General features: G+C 67.7%; 1 protein-coding gene across 5 annotated transcripts in view; it reads left to right on the top strand.

Annotated features, from left to right (window-relative positions):
• The window catches only part of CAMSAP2 (calmodulin regulated spectrin associated protein family member 2), a 67485-nt gene extending 50697 nt beyond the window's left edge, over nt 1–16788 (top strand). Inside the window, exons 1-10 of one of the 5 annotated variants that reach the window (XM_036355069.1) lie at nt 201–328; nt 6886–7017; nt 7894–8036; nt 8418–8534; nt 9377–9599; nt 11329–11382; nt 12582–12768; nt 13087–13269; nt 13763–14387; nt 15219–16788. In XM_036355069.1, the coding sequence (XP_036210962.1) occupies nt 6963–7017; nt 7894–8036; nt 8418–8534; nt 9377–9599; nt 11329–11382; nt 12582–12768; nt 13087–13269; nt 13763–14387; nt 15219–15311 (1680 nt within the window). In that variant the 5' untranslated portion in view covers nt 201–328; nt 6886–6962 and the 3' untranslated portion in view covers nt 15312–16788. Of the gene's footprint in view, nt 1–200; nt 329–4167; nt 4410–6885; nt 7018–7893; nt 8037–8417; nt 8535–9376; nt 9600–11328; nt 11383–12581; nt 12769–13086; nt 13270–13762; nt 14388–15218 lie in introns of those variants that run through there. The other 4 variants (XM_036355072.1, XM_036355071.1, XM_036355068.1 and 1 more) reach the window with 4 other exon arrangements.

The raw sequence follows: 16788 nt of genomic DNA, 5'->3' as shown, positions 1-16788 counted from the left end.
TCCCTGGAACCGGGGTCCGCGCCGGCCGCCCACCCCCGCAGGCTCCCTCCGCGCCCCAGACGCGGCCCCGCCCGCCTCCGGGGCGGGGATCCCGACCCCCCCGGGCGCGCCGTCCCCCCTCCTCCGCGCCTTGGTACGCCCCGGGGGACAGATGCCTGGGGATCTTTAACATTTGGGATGCTGCAAATGCCGAAGTTAAAGGGAATACCTCCGGGGAGGGCGGGCCGGGGGGAGGCGCCGGGGGCCGGCACGGCGGCCTGGACGCGCGGGTCCTGCGGCGGCGGCGGGTCCTGATCGGGGCGCGCGGCGCCGCAGCTGCCGGGGACAGGTAAGGGGGGAACAGGGGCCGCGGCCGGGGGATGGGCCCCTGAACCCCGCGCCCTCGGCCGCCGCAGAGGGGCCCCCACGGGACATGGGGGGACGCGCCCTCCCGGGGGTGGCGATCCCGCGTTCCTCCCCACGCGCCCGTCCCCAGCGCCTCCACCTTCCCCCGGGGGCCCTCCCCGCGCGCGCCCCGGGTCCCCACGGCCAGGTTCCGGGAAGCCCCGAACGCCGCCAGACAAAAGGAGCCGAGTCCCCGGCGCCGGGATGCGGAGGGCGCGTGGGGGAGGGGAGCGGGCGGACGGACAAAGGGGCTTTTCAGAGAAGCCGGGGTCTGGTTTCAGGGCGCGTTTCTCTGGCCGGCGCGGGGGTCCCCGTTCCCCGCCGCGCCGCCATCGCCGGCTGGAGGCGAACACCTTTCCCGGGGGGAAGGGAGGCGAGGGGAGCGGGAACACCGGGGAGGAGCCGCCCCCCGCCCCCTCGGCCTGCAGGGTCCGGGGCCCTTTGGCGCCCCGGCTGCGTGCGCGGCGGCCTCGGCGCTGACCCGGGCTGTTAATTCATTCGCGGGGATGGTGGGCGCCCGAGGCGGGGCGGGCGGGGCGCGGGGCGGCGGGGGAGCTGCACAGGCCCCGGTTCCGAGGGACTTGGGTCTGGGCATCAGCAGACACTCAGGGACCGGACTTAGTCCTGGGAGGGGACGGCCGGGGGGTGTGGGCGAGTGTTCCCCGACGCAGGGCTGCTCCTGGAGGAGGGACAGCCCTGCAGAGCCGCGGTCTCTCCTGGGGAGCTGTAAGGTCTCTGGTGTGATTCAGGGAGACGGGGAGTCCTCACCTCTTGCTGACCCGGGTGCCCAGGCCCGGGGCCAGGAGCCGGGTGGGTGGGCGTCCATCAGGCATCAGGCCCCTGAGGTCGGCGCCAGCGCCCGGCATGCCCACCTCCCCTTGGCATTTTGCATGGAAGGACGGACCGGCAGACCCAGATCCCTGGGGGCCCGGGCGTCTTGGGGAGCTGGTTTGCCCGCCAGGCTCCAAACCCCATCTTCTGCTGAGCTGGGGTGGGGGTCCCCTGCCTGTGCATTTGAGGGTGCAGAGAGGAGGGACTCCCCGAAGGCGGGGTCGTTCACGGGCACCAATCGTACAGAAGGTTCATGAACTGCGATGGCAAAGGTGGTCACCGCCGTTGGCAGAGATTTAGGCCCCGGCCATGAAGGTGAGAAGCCGCGGTTGGGCCTCCGCCAGCGGTAGGAGCCGCAGAGCTGCGGGCCCCGGGGAGGGGGTGGCCGCCTGGCGTCTGTGACCCGACCCACTGGTGATCCCGCATCCCGTTCACGCAGAAGCATGTCCCTGCAGGGGAGGGGGTGCGCTGTGTGGGTCCCCTTAGGGCAGTGGTTCTCAACCTTCCTCATGCTGCGACCCTTTCATACGGTTCCTCGTGTTGTGGGGACCCCCCGCCATAACATTATTTTCGTGGCTGCTTCATCACTGCAATGTTGCTACTGTGATGAATCGTCATGTAAATATCTGATAGGCAGGATGTATTTTCATGGTTACAAATTGAACATCATTAAAGCATAGTGATTAATCACAAAAACAACATGTAATGATAGACGTGTTTTCCGATGGTCTTAGGCGACCCCTGCGAAAGGGTCGTTCGACCCCCAAAGGGGTCGCGACCCACAGGTTGAGAACCGCTGCCTTGGGGGTTCTCGCCAGGTGTTGCTATGCACCAGAAGAATACTGCTGATTCTAGAAACTTCCATGGGCTCCCACCTGGAGCTGGGGGATGGGTGCAGTGGGGGGAGGGAGGATGTCAATTATGTGCAAAGTCAACTAACTCCTCTCCCCTGGGGAAGAATGTGGTGGCCCTGCGGGGGGTGGAGGGCTGTTGTTTTTCCTCCGGGAGGAAGGGGCCAGGGCTCCTGACCTCTGGCTCCTGGGGGGCTCCTCGCCTAGGGAGGGGGCTGTCCCCTGTCGGCCCCTCGGCCTGGGGAGCAGGGCTGGTCAGCCGGGGGGACCTGGGCTTGCATTGTTTGCAGAGACGTGTGCAGGAATGTGAGGGTGAGGGGGGGGGTAGGGGCGGTGGCAGGGGGTCAGAGGGGAGGGGCTGGGGAGCTCCTTGCAGCAGCTGACTCTCTGTCATCCTGCTCTGGGGGAGGGGTGGGAAGAGGGGGGGCCACCCAGAGCGATGTTGAGCCCTGGCCGGTGTGGCTCAGTGAATAGAGCGTCGGCCTGTGGACCGAGGGTCCCGGGTTCGATTCCCGTCAAGGGCACATACTTCGGTTGCAGGCTCCTCCCAGGCCCAGGCCCAGGCCCTGGTCGGGGCGCGTGCAAGAGACACCCCACCGATGTGTTTCTCTCATTGATGTTTCTCTCCGTCTTTCCCTCTCTGAAAAATCAATGGAAAAGTATCCTGGGGTGAGGACTAACAAAACAAAACAAAAAACCCCGAAACACCCCAGAGCTATGTTGAGGGGCCAGGATCCCAGGGAGGGGGCGCTCAGTAGAGACTCAGAGATTGGGGCGCAGGGACCCAGAGAGTCCGCCCACACCAGGCCCCGAGAACTGCTTTGGCAAAGCCCTGGCTGTTGTACCGCTGATTGAATGGTGCCGTCCCGGAGATGGGGCGCTGGGAGATGGGGTGCTCGCTCACTCCCTCCGAACCCCGGCGCCTCGCTGGCTGCACGGGTTCAGTGGGGCCGGAACCGACCTGGCGGCCTGCAGGCAGGGTGAGGGGGTGAGTCCGGCCTGCCTCGGGGGTTGGGGTGGGGCGGGGGTGGGTGGGAGGGGGGGGGTTGCTGGTTATCCCGGGCAAGGCCAGGTCTGGGGGGGCGGGGGTAGAGAGAGACGGGATTTTTAGAGCGAGCACTCAAAGCTGAATGGAATCATCGAAGTCCGAGGGACCTTTGGTTTCTGTGGCGAGCGAAGCCTTGATCCTCGACCGCCCGGTGGCCTTTAACCCCCGCTGCCCGGGGTGAAATAGCCTGAATTCCAGCAGCGACTGCTCGAGGGTCAGGTTCCATTTTGGTCGCGGGTCCTTCCTGGTCAGGGAGTGGGTGTAGGGCCCGCGGTCACAGTGGCCTCCCTGGAGGAGGGGGCAGGATCGGGGTTCAGTGCTCTGGGGACCCTCCTGAGGGACGGGTGCGAATAATAAACCGGGAGGCGAAGGCCTCCGTCCTGGGGGAGATGTCGGGGGTAAAGGGCAGGAACGGCCCTGGCCGGGCGTCTTGGGGGGTTGGAGCGTCCCCTGGGCACCGGAGGGTCACAGGTTCGCTTCCTGGTCGGGGCACGCACCCAGGTTTCGGGCTTGATCCCTGGTCGGGGTGCATATGGGAGGCAACCGATCACTGCTTCTCTCTCTCCCCTCCTCTCTCTCTAAAAATCAATAAAAACACATCCTCAGGGGAGGGTTGAAAAAATAAAATAAAAAAGCAAGAACCCCCTGGCCTTCTTGGGCCCCCAGAGCCGTCCTGAGGTCTTGGGGGGAGCCAGACGCTGGGGGCCTCGCCTCGTTCGTCTGTGAGCTTCTTGCTGCTGCTCCCCGTGGACAGCGGCCCTGCACCCCGCTTCCGGGGGCCACGTGTGCCTCGGAAAGGGAAACTGGGGTACGGGAGGGCATTGACCGCCCGAGGTAGGATCCCGGGCCAGGGCAGGAGGGCGCGGGGCCCCTCTGGGCTCAGTACGTTGGTCCCTGCTGCCTCCCTGTGGGTGGAGGAACCCTCCCTGGGGAAGTCTGGGGGGGTAGCGGGGGTACAGGGGGGCACCCCTCTCCTCGCTGAGGCCCAGGAGCGGCCCAGGCAGGCTTGTTCCGGGCGGGACTAGCTCACCTGCTCCTCCCTCTGACTCAAGTCCTGACAAGCGCCCTGGCTCCCCTGGCGGAGGAGGGGCCACGGGGGCCGGGCTGTGGCCAGGCTGTGGCGGCACCAGCGTGGGGACCACAGGAGCCCAGAGCCAGGTCTGAGGCAGCAGCAGGAGGCCGCCGTGGCTGGGGGGACCCCAGGTGACATGCGAGGCCTCCGGGCCCCCTGACCCGGGACAGGGCTGTTTCCGTCTCCTGGACTCACTCGCACACTCAGGTGAGGGCAGGACCAGGTGAGCGGGTCCTCGGGGCCTGGGAGTGGCCCGGGCAGTGGCCAGCACCACCGTCCCCTGTCCCCCTCCCTGCCGGCCGGGCCCAGGGGTGCTGGGGGTACTGGGGGCCCCGGTGAGGAGCTGTCCCCGTAGTTGTGAGGCCTCAGTTTCCGCAGGAGGAGGGGCACAGGGAGAGGGGAGGCCCCCAGTGGCTGGGCCTGTGGGGTACCAGGGTCTCCCCACCCCTTTCTGCCCCCTCTGGGCTCTGCCTTTCTCTGGGGACCTTGCTCAGCTGGGCAGCCGGATGGACGGACGGATGGACTGCTTCTTAGGCCGGGAGAGGCTGAGGGTCCGAGGGCAGGGCAGTTCCTGTGTGGGGAGGAGGCGGGGTTCCCGGAACTGCTTCCCCTGAAAGCAGCGCCCGAAGCTCCAGGCGCCGGGCCTGCTGGGGGAGGGGGCTCCAGGGCTCCGTCCATCTGAGGTCCCAGGGGCAGGGGTCAGACCCGGTCTCCTCTGCACCCCGGAGGGAAAGGAGGCCCAGAGAGGCTGGCCGGTCTCCCAGGAGAGCTCAGACTCGGATCTGGGCCCCAATATACGGGCCTGGGCGCTGGCCCGGCTGGGGAGCCCTCCCTGGGCTCAGCATCCGACCGGGACCACCCAAGGCCAGTGCCGCCCCCTTGACCCAGCGACTGGGGAGAGGCCTGGCCCCCCCAAATCCTTGAACTGGCCACGCCAGGGCCCCCCGGGGCGGCACAACTTCCCAGGCAGCTCCTTCCTGGTTAATAATTAACAGGCAGGTGTGACGAGTGAATGGCTCCCCACACCTGACCCCTCCCGCCCCGGCTTGTGGAGACCTCCAGGCCCTTCCTGGGCCCTGGCCTGGGGGGGTGCCCACCTGCCCCTCTGTCCTCTGTCCTGCTCTGGGAGGATGCACGGGGCGGAGGCGACCCCCTCCAGTGTCCCCAGAGCTTGCGGACGGCCTGTCTCGGGGGCAGTTCGCAAAGACCTCACTTACGAGTCTTTCTCTTGGAACCTGCCTCCCGCGCCTGGGAGAGCTGAGGGCTGAGTCCGGGGCACCGGGTCCGGGTTGCAGCCCCCCGTCCCCCCTCCCCGTGCACTGCGATGAGCCCTGGTGTGTGTGTGGGTCCCCCAAAGCTCCCAGCTCTTCCGCCTCCACAGGCAGAGGGGTGCCCTGGGGACGTCCCCGTCTCTCTCTCTGCCTCCCTCTGTGCTTGCTCTCCCCCCCGGGGGCAGGTGGAGGGCAGCCCCTCGCCCCCCATGTCCCTGCCGGGGGCTGATGGAAGGGTACCCCCTCCCCTGTGTCCCTGCGGAGAGGGGGGTGGGGGGGAGGCAGGATAAGCTCTAGACAGAAACTCCCCAAGGACGGCCGTGTTGTTGCTCAACAGCTGACTCAGTGTGGAGGTGGCTGGCCCCGCCCCACCCCGTCCCCCACAGCCCAGCTGGGCCCTGACCGGTGCTGTGGGTTCAAGGAGGAGGAGGAGGAGGAGACAGGTGTTGCTCTGTTGACTGGAGCCAGCTGGGCTGACACTCAAGCACCCAGACCACCCTGTGCCCCAGGCCCCAGGGAGGCAGAGGCGGGCGATCTCCGTCCCCGGCGGCTTCCACGCCCCACAGCCCTGACACGCTCCCGGGGCCCCCCGCCCCCCTCGAGGGGTCTCCTAGGCATGGCAGGCGGCCCGGGAGTTGGTCAGGGCATTGGGACACTCCGGCACCTGCCTTGATGGACACTTGGCTGGAGGCCCTCTCCCGGGGGCAGCGGGATGGGCCTCATGCCCCGGCTTCTCGGGCAGAGCACGGGTGGCCCTGCAGGGACCGCGCTCCCCAGGGACACCGCGCCTCCTGCTTCCCTCCTCCCTGTGCTATTCCATCCTTTTCCCTTTTTAAAAATGTTTCTATTGATCTCAGAACGGAAGGGAGAGGGAGAGGGAAGCACCGATGATGAGAGAGAACCACGGATCGGCTGCCTCCTGCACGCCCTCGACGGGGGATCGAGCCCACACCCGGGCCTGTGCCCTGACCGGGAACCGAACCCGGACCTCCTGGTTCCTAGGTCGACGCTCAACCACTGAGCCACACAGGCCGGGCCTCAGTCTCATTCTCGTCTGTGTCTTTTTGGTCTTTTCCTTTCTCACCCGGGTCAGTGGTTCTGTGGCCACCACCGCGCTCCCCGTCCCCTTGGGCCAAGAGGACTCTGGGAGGGAGGCAGCAGGGGCTGGGTGTGCTGGGGGACCCACAGAGCTTCTCTCGTGCACCCCCTTCTCCCCCCCCCCGTGCTGAGACCCCCCCACCTGTCCCAGAAACCCGCTCCTCCCCACCACGCCCCCGCCCTCGAGTCTAATTCCTGAGCTCCGTTTGGAACCAGGGGGTTTGGAACCAGGGGGTTTGGAACCAGGGGGGTTGGAACCAGGGGGTTTGGAACCAGGGGGTTTGGAACCAGGGGTTCACATGGAGCTTTTCCTGTGATGTCTCTTACAAGCTGGGGGACTCCAGGCCGCCTGCAGGTCCCGGCCCAGGCGGGGAGCGGCGTCGCGCGCCCCCTCCCGAGAAGCCACCATGGAGACGAAGGACGAGGTCAGCGACACGGACAGCGGCGTCATCCTGCAGTCAGGTGAGCAGTCAGGTGAGCGGGGCGGAGGTCTGCGCCCCGGCCGCTGCCGGGCGGGAGGGGGGATGCCCTGGGCGGTGGGCGGGGGTGCCGGAGGGGGGCCTCCGCTGGGGTGGGTGCCGGGATTTCTCCTTTTTAAAAATATATATTATTGCCAAAACCGGTTTGGCTCAGTGGATAGAGCGTCGCCCTGCGGACTGAAGGGTCCCGGGTTCGATTCCGGTCAAGGGCATGTACCTGGGTTGCGGGCACATCCCCAGTGGGGGGTGTGCAGGAGGCAGCTGATCGATGTTTCTCTCTCATCGATGTTTCTAACTCTCTATCTCTCTCCTTTCCTCTCTGTAAAAAATCAATAAAATATATTTAAAATATATATATATATATATTATTGATGTCAGAGAGGAAGGGAGAGGGAGAGGGAGAGAGAGAAGCACCGATGATGAGAGAGAACCATGGACCGGCTGCCTCCTGCACGCCCCACACGGGGGATGGAGCCTGCAACCGGGGCCTGTGTCCTGACCGGGAATCGAACCCTGACCTCCTGGTTCATGGGTTGATTCCCAACCACTGAGCCACGCCGGCCGGGCTGGGCAGTTTTTCTGGCTGGAGGGGCTTGGTCTGGAGTCTGCTGCTGCCTGGAACCGGCCCCTTCAACGCTGGTGCCAATGATCACCCGGTTGAAAAATCCACCCTGGACCTGTGTCCTGTGGGCCTAGACAGAGAGAGAGGAGGCTTGTACATGTGTGCACCCCTGTGCACCTGTGTGCATGCCTGTACGCCTGTGCACATGCATGTACACGTGTGTGCGTGTCCTGGTTCCTCACGGGTGGTCAGGATGATCTGACCGGCCTCCCCTGAGCGCGAGCCCCCCGCCCGCAGGACCGGACAGCCCGGTGTCCCCGCTGAAGGAGCTGAAGGAGGTGAAGGAGCTGACGCACGCTGTGCGCAGGCAGCAGCGGGCCCTGGAGCAGCGCCTGGAGGCCTGCCTGGAGGAGCTGAGGAGGCTCTGCTTGCGGGAGGCGGTGAGAGCCCCCCTCCCACGCCCCCTCTTGGGGCTCCGCCCTGGAGCCACACTTTGGGAGATGGGGGCAGAGGGAAGGGGGAGGGTTGGCACTCAGACGGGGGAGGGGGGGCATGGTGCCTGGCGTCCTGGGTGCAGGCACTCACGGTCGGGGAGGGGGAGGGGCCCAGGACTGTGGGGGGACCCTGCAGACAGGGGGGCAGCCGGGGCCAGGGGGCAGCGAGGAGGCTTGAAGGGGGTTGTGGGGGAGGCAGTGAGACCTTGGGGAGAAGGGCTTGGGGGGGCGGGGGGCAGAGCTGGGCGAGACAGGCTCCTCTGGGTCGTCCCCCGGATGGGCTGGGCGAGTGGAGGGGGGCCTGACTCGAACTCGCTTCCCCCGCAGGAGCTGACGGGCGTCCTGCCCGCCGAGTACCCCCTCAAACCCGGGGAGACGGCCCCCAAGGTCCACCGCAGGGTCGGGGCGGCGTATAAGCTGGACGAGCAGGCCCTGCAGGGAGAGGTGAGGAGCCTGGGCCGCACTCCCACCCGGAGGAGGAGGCCGCTGGGTCCGGGGCACCCATCACGCCCGTGGGGTGCTGGGCCCTGGGTGGACGAGGCACCCACGAAGGTGTGGCCCAGGTGGTGTGGGAAGGGGTGCCAGCTGGGCAGCAGGGCAGCGGGAGCTCCAGGGAGCGCCTGGGCTGGGTCTGTGGGCAGGAGATCAGTTAAGAGAGAACCACTGGCCCAGGGAGGGGCCGGGCTGGGCCGCCTGTTCAGACAGGTCGCCTGGCCCTCGGAAGGCGGGGGGCGTGGCCCAGGTCCTCCCGGGAGCCCTTCCCTGCCTGGGGCGTGAGTGGTGGCATTCTGCGGCTCCACACCCCCCTCACCTGCCCAGCCCTTTGGGGTCAGGAGGGAAAGTGTCCCACTTCGCTTTGCACCCCGTCTGGCTCGACCTGCTGGTGGGTGGGTCCCGGGCCAGCCTTTCAGGCCGACAGCTTAGCTCCTGGGCACCTCCCGGCCCTCCACCCTCTGCTCCATGTGGCAAGCCAGGGCCAGGGCCAGGATCCAGGGTCCTGACATTCATTGTGCGCAAGCAGCAGAGGGCCCTGGAGGAGCACCTGGAGGCCTGCCTGGAGGAGGAGGCCATTCTCTGTGACTCCAGGGACCTTGGGCCTCCTGTGTCCCAGCTCACTCCCCCACCCCCACCCCTGCAGGACCCCCTGAGCAGCCTGGAGCAGGAGCTGGCCCTGCAGCTGCAAATCTCAGAGGCCTGCCTGGAGGAGGCGGCTGTTCTCTGTGACTCCAGGGCCCCTCCTCCTAGGCCTCCTGCATCCCAGCTCACCCTCCCTCCCGCCCCTGCAGGACCCCCTGAGCAGCCTGGAGCAGGAGCTGGCCCTGCAGCTGCAGATCGCGGAGGCCTCGCGGCGCCTGAGCCGGGAGGAGAAGCTGAGCCGCCACGCCCGGCGGCAGCGCAAGCACGCGGTGCTGCGGGAGGAGGAGAAGCTGCGGGCGCTGGAGCGCTGCCTGGGCGAGCAGCGGCGCCATCGGGGGTCCCTGCCCCCCGTCGCCCTGCCGCTGGGCCGAGGTGCGTCCAGGTCCCGGGGAGCAGCCTCTGTGATCTCCTGCTGGGGGCGGGGGGCCGTGTGCACCCCGTGCTGACCCTCTGCCACCCCCAGCTCCTTAGAGAGCGTCCCCCTCCTTCCACATCCGTCTCAATCCCCCCCCCCCACCACCATCCCCTGGAAGACTGGTAGGACAGAGGCATCCCCCGGGCTGACCTGGAGCGAATTCCAGGTGCTGCTCCTGCGGTGCCCTGTCCACCCCACGCCCTCCAGGCCGCAGAGAGAGGCCTTCGCTGCCAGGCCCTGTGAGGGAGGCTGCCCAGGGCCGCTCACCCGATGGTTGCAGGGCTGATTCGGGCCCAGGCTGCTCTGCCCACCTGGCCAGGTGCAGCCCCTTCCCTTGTCCAGGCGTGTCCCTGAGCCCCAGGGACCCGGGGCTGTGGGCCACCTGGTAGGTGACCGGGGCCCAGGACCAGCCATCGGTGGTGTTGGTGAGGCCACCCGGGTCACCTTCCTCGGGTGCCACTGAGCTTCCCGGCCCAAACCCAGCTCCACCCGAACCCAGCTCCACCCGAACCCAGCTCCACCCAAACCCAGCTTGTGGGGTCCAACGCAGCACCCCTAGCAAGGGCAGCATGCCCGTGGCGGGCCCTCCCCCAGGCCTCCCAGGGGTTCCAGACCTCCCCCCGGGTGAGGGGACCAGAGGAGGGGCTGGTGGGGGCCCTGGGGCGGAACTGGATTCCAGGCCTGGCCGCTGGGCTGGGATAATTGTCCGCGGCTCCCATTCCCCAGGATCCGACCCCTGCCCTCAGGGACCTCCTGGGACCTGGTGTAAAACCGGAAGCTCTTCCTGGTCCCTGGCCGTGGCCAGTGCCTCAGGCTATCACAGTGCAGGCCCCGAATACCCCCCAGCCTCCCCCCACATCACCCCATGTCGTCTCTGGTTTAGGGTAGAAAGGCTGTGAGCAGACACCTCCCCGGGCACCTGCAGCCGCCAGGAGGCCGAGGGAGGAGGCTGACCAGTGACGCACAGACGGGCAGTTTTCGTAGAAGAGCTGAGGCGGGGTCCAGTTTTCAATAAGAGGGTGTCTCCACGGGAGCCCCGAGGCCGGCTGAGGGGGGCGTGGCCTTCAAGACGGCTCCTTGCCTGTCCCTCCCCCTGCCAGGGAGCCCGGCCCCAGAGAGCCCTGGCCTTTTTCTTTTTAAAAAAAAAATATATATATATATATATATTTTTATTGATTTCAGAGAAGAAGGGAGAGAGAGAGATTGAGAGAGAGAGAGAGAGAGAGAGAGAGAGAAACATCCAGGAGGAGAGAGAATCAGGGATCGGCTGCCTCCTGCACGCCCCACACTGGGGATCGAGCCCGCAACCCGGGCATGTGCCCTTGACTGGATTGAACCCGGGATCCTCCAGTCCCCAGGTCAACACTCTGTCCACTGAGCCACACCGGCCAGGGCAGCCCTGGCTTTTTTTTGACAGACGGGGAAACTGAGGCCCGTGGCGTTGAAAGGGCTTGTGTGGTTGCCACAGGAGCGGCGGAGCCAGAATGAAAGGTGTCCCGTGTCCCAGCTCCTAACCTCTGTTTTTTCTCTTACCTCCAAGTAATAGACTCCCGCCCAGGGCCGTGTTTTCACACTCAGCGGAGGGCTCGGTGGGGAAGGGGCAGGGGCAGGTCCCGGCTGCCCCCGATGTGGATGGACGTGCATTGGGTTCCTCACCCCCATCTTCTCTCCCCTTTTCTCTCCCAGAACTCAGTGTCTCCGACGACAGCTCGCTGTCCGATGGGCTGCTCCTGGAGGAAGGTGAGGGGGGCCGTGTGGGGACGCGTGTCAGACGAGACCCGGGGGCTACGGCCCAGCCGGCGGGTGAGGCCTTCAGGTGGGGGCGGCTGCCCCCTGACCGATGCCTCCAGCTCTGCCCCAGCCCCGGCTCAGGGGGATGCCCGTCCCTTTCCGATCTGGTCGCTCGGTCATTTTGACAGGAAAGGGAGGGGCAGCCCCCTCCCGGCCCCAGGCCTCCGCCTCTGTTCTGCACCTTTCTTTTTCTTTTCAAATATATTTTCATTGATTTCAGGGAGGAAGGGGGAGAGAGAGAGAGAGAAAGATCAATGATGTGAGAGTATCATTGATGGGCTGCCTCCTGCACACGCACACTGGGGATCAAGCCCACAACCCGGGCACGGGCCCCGACTGGGAATCGAACCGTGACCTCCTGGTTCACAGGCCGAGGCTCAACCACTGAGCCACACCAGCCGGGCCTGGGCCTTTATTTCAATGTGCACCTGTCAGAGCCAAAGAGCCCTCTGGCTGCCGCAGTCACTGCTCCCAGGGAGCAGGAAGTGCAAGTCCTAGCTTCGGAGCCCTGGTCACACGCCCCAGGATCCTGGGGTCCAGGTGAGCAGGGTGTGCAGGCCTGCCCAGGGCGTGCCCGAGTCAATAAGGAAACTGCACGCGGGCACGGCAGGAGCGAGAAAGGCAGGTAAACTGGCAGGCGGTGCACTCGGACGCGGCAGTGGGAGCAAAGGTTAGACGTGGAGCCGTCTGAGCCAAGGAGAGTCCGTCCAGGCGCAGGGGGAGGGGGGATTTCAGGAGGCAGGTGTAAAACGGGGCTGTGAGGGAGGGATTTGGTCCCAAAGGAGAAGTCATTATATATATATATTTTTTTAAATATATTTTATTGATTTTTTTACAGAGAGGAAGGGAGAGGGATAGAGAGTTAGAAACATCGATGGGCTGCCTCCTGCACGCCCCCCACTGGGGATGTGCCCGCAGCCAAGGTACATGCCCTTGACCGGAATCAACCCGGGACCCTTCGGTCCGCAGGCCGACGCTCTGTCCACTGAGCACACCGGCCAGGGCCAGAAGTCATGTGGCCCAGAGCGATGGCCTTGCCCAGCCGGGCGGACGGGCAGCCGTGGGAGGCAGGGCTGGGCCTGGTCCCAGAGGTTCCTGTCGGGCTGGTTCCCCGGCGGCCGCCTTCACAGGAGTCCTTTCTCCTGCAGAGGAAGGCCAGGCGCCCAAGCCTGCCCCGGCGTCCGAGTCCCCGAGCCCCGAGGGGCTGCCGCCCGCCGGCCCTGAGCCCGGGGCCGTGGACCCCGCGCCCATCCAGAACGGCCCCTGGACGGAGAGCAGCCTGGACCAGCCCTACGAGAAGCCCGGGAAGACGCCCGGCCCCAGCAGCGAGTCCAGGTGGGGGCGGGGCGGGAGGGGGCGGGGCGTCCAGGTGAGGGTGGGGCTAGAGGGGGCGGGGGCGGGGCGTCCAGCGGAGGGCGGGGCTAGAGGGGGCGGGAGGGGCGGGGCGTCCAGGTGAGGGTGGGGCGGGCGGGGGCGGGGCGGAGGGGGCGGGGCGTCCAGGTGAGGGCTGGCGGGGCGGGGCGGGGCGGGCGGGGGCGGGGCTAGAGGGGGCGGGGCGGGGCGGGCGGGGGCGGGGCTGGCCGACAGCCCGGGTCCCCAGCGGGTGCCGGTGGGATCCGGGCTGTTCCTGACCCGCCTCCGATCCTTTCGCAGCAGCCCGGCCTCCACGCCCCAGGACGGGCCCAGCACCTCTGGCCTGTGGCTGCTGGAGCCCCCCTCCTACCACGGGGTCCCCGTCCGCGGCGTGCCCGGGCCACGGCAGGGCCGGGCCAGCGCCCCCACCACCCCCACCACCCCCGACACACAGGGGCGGCGAGGCCAGGCGCAGTCTCTGAGGTGAAGGACGGGACCCCCAGGCGGGAGCGTGCATGCGGGGTGGCGGGTCCCGGCCACGGCGGGGCCCGGGGTGGGTGGCGCGTGGCCAGTGACTTCAGTCGAGACTGTGCCGCGGCCTGGAAGCCACGGCGAGTCGTCCGCGAGGCCTCTTATTTATTTTATTTTTAAATATTTTTATTGATTTCAGAGAGGACGGGGGAGGGGGGAAGAGAGAAAAGCATCCATGATGAGAGCGAATCATGGACCGGCTGCCTCCCGCACGCCCCCCACTGGGGATGGAGCCCGCCACCCGGGCCTGTGCCCTTGACCGGAACCGAACCGTGACCTCCTGGTTCCTAGGTCGATGCTCACCCGCTGAGCCACACTGGCCGACCGGCACGGATGGCGTCTGTTTGGGGAGATCTGAGCCAGGGCCCAGCCTCGCCTGGCCTCTTCCCACCCCCCACCCTCCACCCCCCGCCCCCCAGACTCAGATGTGTGTCCCCCCCCACAGGATGGACTCCTTCCGGGCAGGTCCCCGCCGCCGCCCCACACACTACACCGTGACCGTGCCCAGCTCCTGCTGGCCCCCGAGCGGCCCCCCGCGGCCGCCCCCGGCCCCCCACTCCTGCTCCGAGGACAGCGGCTCCGATGGCTCCAGCGTGTCCCACGCCACCTCCCCCGGCAGCAGCAGCCCCGACATCTACGCGCTGCGGCCGCTGTCCCCGCCCGGGACGCCCGGCCACCGCGGGGGCTGGGGCCCGGCCGCCCCCCGCCCGTCGCTGCCGCTGCCCCCCGGGCCCTTCCCGCCCGGCCGCTACGTGCTGGTGGCCGAAGGCTGCCTGCCGCCCGGCGAGCGGGACCCGGGGGCCCACGAGGAGGAGGGGCTGGCCCTGCGGCTCCAGCAGCTGCAGCAGCTGCAGCAGCACCTGCGCCCCCGGGGCCGCCTGGCGCGCGCGCCCTCCCTCAAGGACAGCCCCGCCGGCCGGGCCCTGTGCCGCGCGGCCGTGACCCAGGAGCTGCAGTCCTGGCACGAGCGCGTCCGCCTGCGGAGCGCCCGCCCCCAGTCGCTGGACCGCCAGGGGGCCTTCCGCGTGCGCAGCCTGCCCCCCGGGCGGGCCCTGGGGCCCCGGACACAGGTGAGGGGGGACACAGGTGAGGGGGGACACAGGTGAGGGGGGACTCAGGTGAGGGGGCACACAGGTGAGGGGGCACACAGGTGAGGGGGCACACAGGTGAGGGGGGACACAGGTGAGGGGGGACTCAGATGAGGGGGGACTCAGGTGAGGGTCGCCGGGCCCTCCAGCTAGAGAGGCTGCGAGGCCAGCAGGTCCAAGAGTTGAGTGACTGACACCAGCAGCCCCGACACCGCAGGCCCAGCGGGTGGCCCTCCTGCCCCGCCCCCCCCCTGCCTGCTTCTGCCCCGTCCTGGGCCGCACCCTCCGCGTCTCCCTCCTGCGAGCTCGGACCTGCCTGGCCCAGGCCCAGCCCATCCCAACCTGTCGGACGGGCGGGTGGTGAGAAGTGAGCCCAGGAGAGGCGGGTGGGAGGTCAGGGTGCCCGGCACACCCCAAGGACTGCAGGGGTGGGGAGTGGGCGAAGGAGAGGTGGCCTCCTGGGGGTGCCGGGGCCGCTGCCCGTAGGATCTTTTTTTAAAAGTCCTCATTTTCCCATTGACATTTAGAAAGAGTGGGAGAGAGGGAGAGACAGAGAAACATTGCTGTGAGAGACACACATCGATGGGCTGCCTCCTGCACACGCCCAGGCCAGGGAGGAGCCTGCCACCGAGGTCCAGGCCCTTGACCGGAGCCGAACCCGGGACCCTTTGGTCCGCAGGTGGATGCTCTAGCCACTGAGCCGCACCGGCTGGGCCGCCACCAGGACCCTCAGGACGGGGTGGTGCCCTGGGCGCGCTGCCAGGACCCTGCTGCCCGTCCGCTCACTCCCTCCCCTCTGCTTCCGCCCGGCAGGTGCCCACGGTGTGCGTGCTGCGCAGGTCGCCCGAGGGGGCCCCCGTGCAAGTGTTCGTGCCTGAGAACGGGGAGATCATCAGCCAGGTGTAGCGCCCAGGTGTGCCCTGTGCCGCCGCCGCTGCCCCCTCGGGCCGAGCCCGCCTGTGCCTTCGCCGCTCCCGCCCCATCGCTGGTCGATGCCCGGAGCTGAGACGTTTCTTTTATTTTTACACCAGTTTTTTGTTCGGACGTCCCGAGGTCTCTGTTGTCATTCGTTCTCGAGCTCCCTGTCGCGTGGCCGTGCTTGAGGCCCGGCTGGCCGGCTCGACCTGGGCCCCCCGCCTGTGTGCCCCCCAGCGTGTCTCCTTATGCGATACGAGAGGCGGGACAGAGGCAGACGGGGGCCCCTGGGGTCCCCAGTGCTGGCCCTGTGATTCCGAGGACGGCCCCAGAGAACAGCCAGTGGGCATCTCCCCTCCCCCGTCTCCCAGCTCTTGGGGTGCCGTGGGGTGCCGGGCTGGGGGGCCCCCCACCATGTGCCCTGTGATGCACGCACCAAGTGAGGGTTGAGGACTGCCTTCCTGACCCCGCCCCCCCACGCAGGGCCCCGGTCACTGTCCGCTCTTAGGGCCTGCAGGCTCCAGCATCTCCTACCTCTGACTGAGCCCCGAGTGCGAGGCTCCACGCGGCATCGGGAGCCCCAGCGTGTCCTGGAGCGCACTCGGCCCGTGGCCGCCTTCGTCCTAAACCCCAAAACTGCACAGGCATGTCCGGGAGGCTCCACCCCCGTGGCGTGGTCTCAGGCTGGGGTGGGGTCGCGACTTCTCCCGCACCCCACGGCGCCTGATGCAGCTCCGAGAACGGACTTGCTTGCAGTGGGCAAGCCCTTCTGGTCACCGGCGGCGGAGTGACCCTCCTGAAGCCGCGAAGTGTCCCGGACGCCCAGACGCGGGCAGGCCTGGGGGCTGCGGGGCAAAGGCCCTCAGGTGGTCGCTGGGCGTGGTGCCCAGGTGGGGGTGCTGCTTCAAGGAGACCGGCTGCCCGGCCGGAGCCCCAAGGCTCAGCTCAGAGCTGCCCCGGGGGGCGGAGGGCGCTGGTTCCCTTTGCGCCCACACAGACCCTCCCCCTCCGGGTTCCCTGGACTCGGTCAGCAGCGGCTACCGAGACAGCGAGGGCTCCAAGGAATGGATGCCTGACCCCCAGAGGCCCCGGCCTCCCAGCCGGACAGAGAGCCCAGGTCGGAGGATGGGGCGGGGCCGCACCTGCATGTCCGATGTCCCGCAGTGGCTGCTGTTCTTGTCCGTTGGTCTCTGAGCCCCTCTCCCCGGCCCCGGCCGTCTCCCTCCCCATGTGCCCCCCGTGTCCTGGGGGCTGTGGAGCCAGGAGCCGGCCAAGCACACGCGCACATGCACACACACACACACACACACACACACCCACACACACACCCACACACCTGAACGTCGTTGCTGTTAACTTATTGGGTCCCGTGTGGTGCCCGGCCGTGCCCTCGGCGGTGGGGCCGCAGCCGTGTGGATTTCAGTGCCAAATACGCCAATAAAGTCTGGTTTCTTTCGTGATCAGCTGA

This window comes from Myotis myotis, unplaced genomic scaffold, assembly GCF_014108235.1.
Source record: "Myotis myotis isolate mMyoMyo1 unplaced genomic scaffold, mMyoMyo1.p scaffold_m19_p_21, whole genome shotgun sequence".
Classification (NCBI taxonomy): Eukaryota; Metazoa; Chordata; class Mammalia; order Chiroptera; family Vespertilionidae; genus Myotis; species Myotis myotis.
Note: the sequence above shows the minus strand (reverse complement) of the source record. Positions and strands in the feature narration are given on the sequence as shown.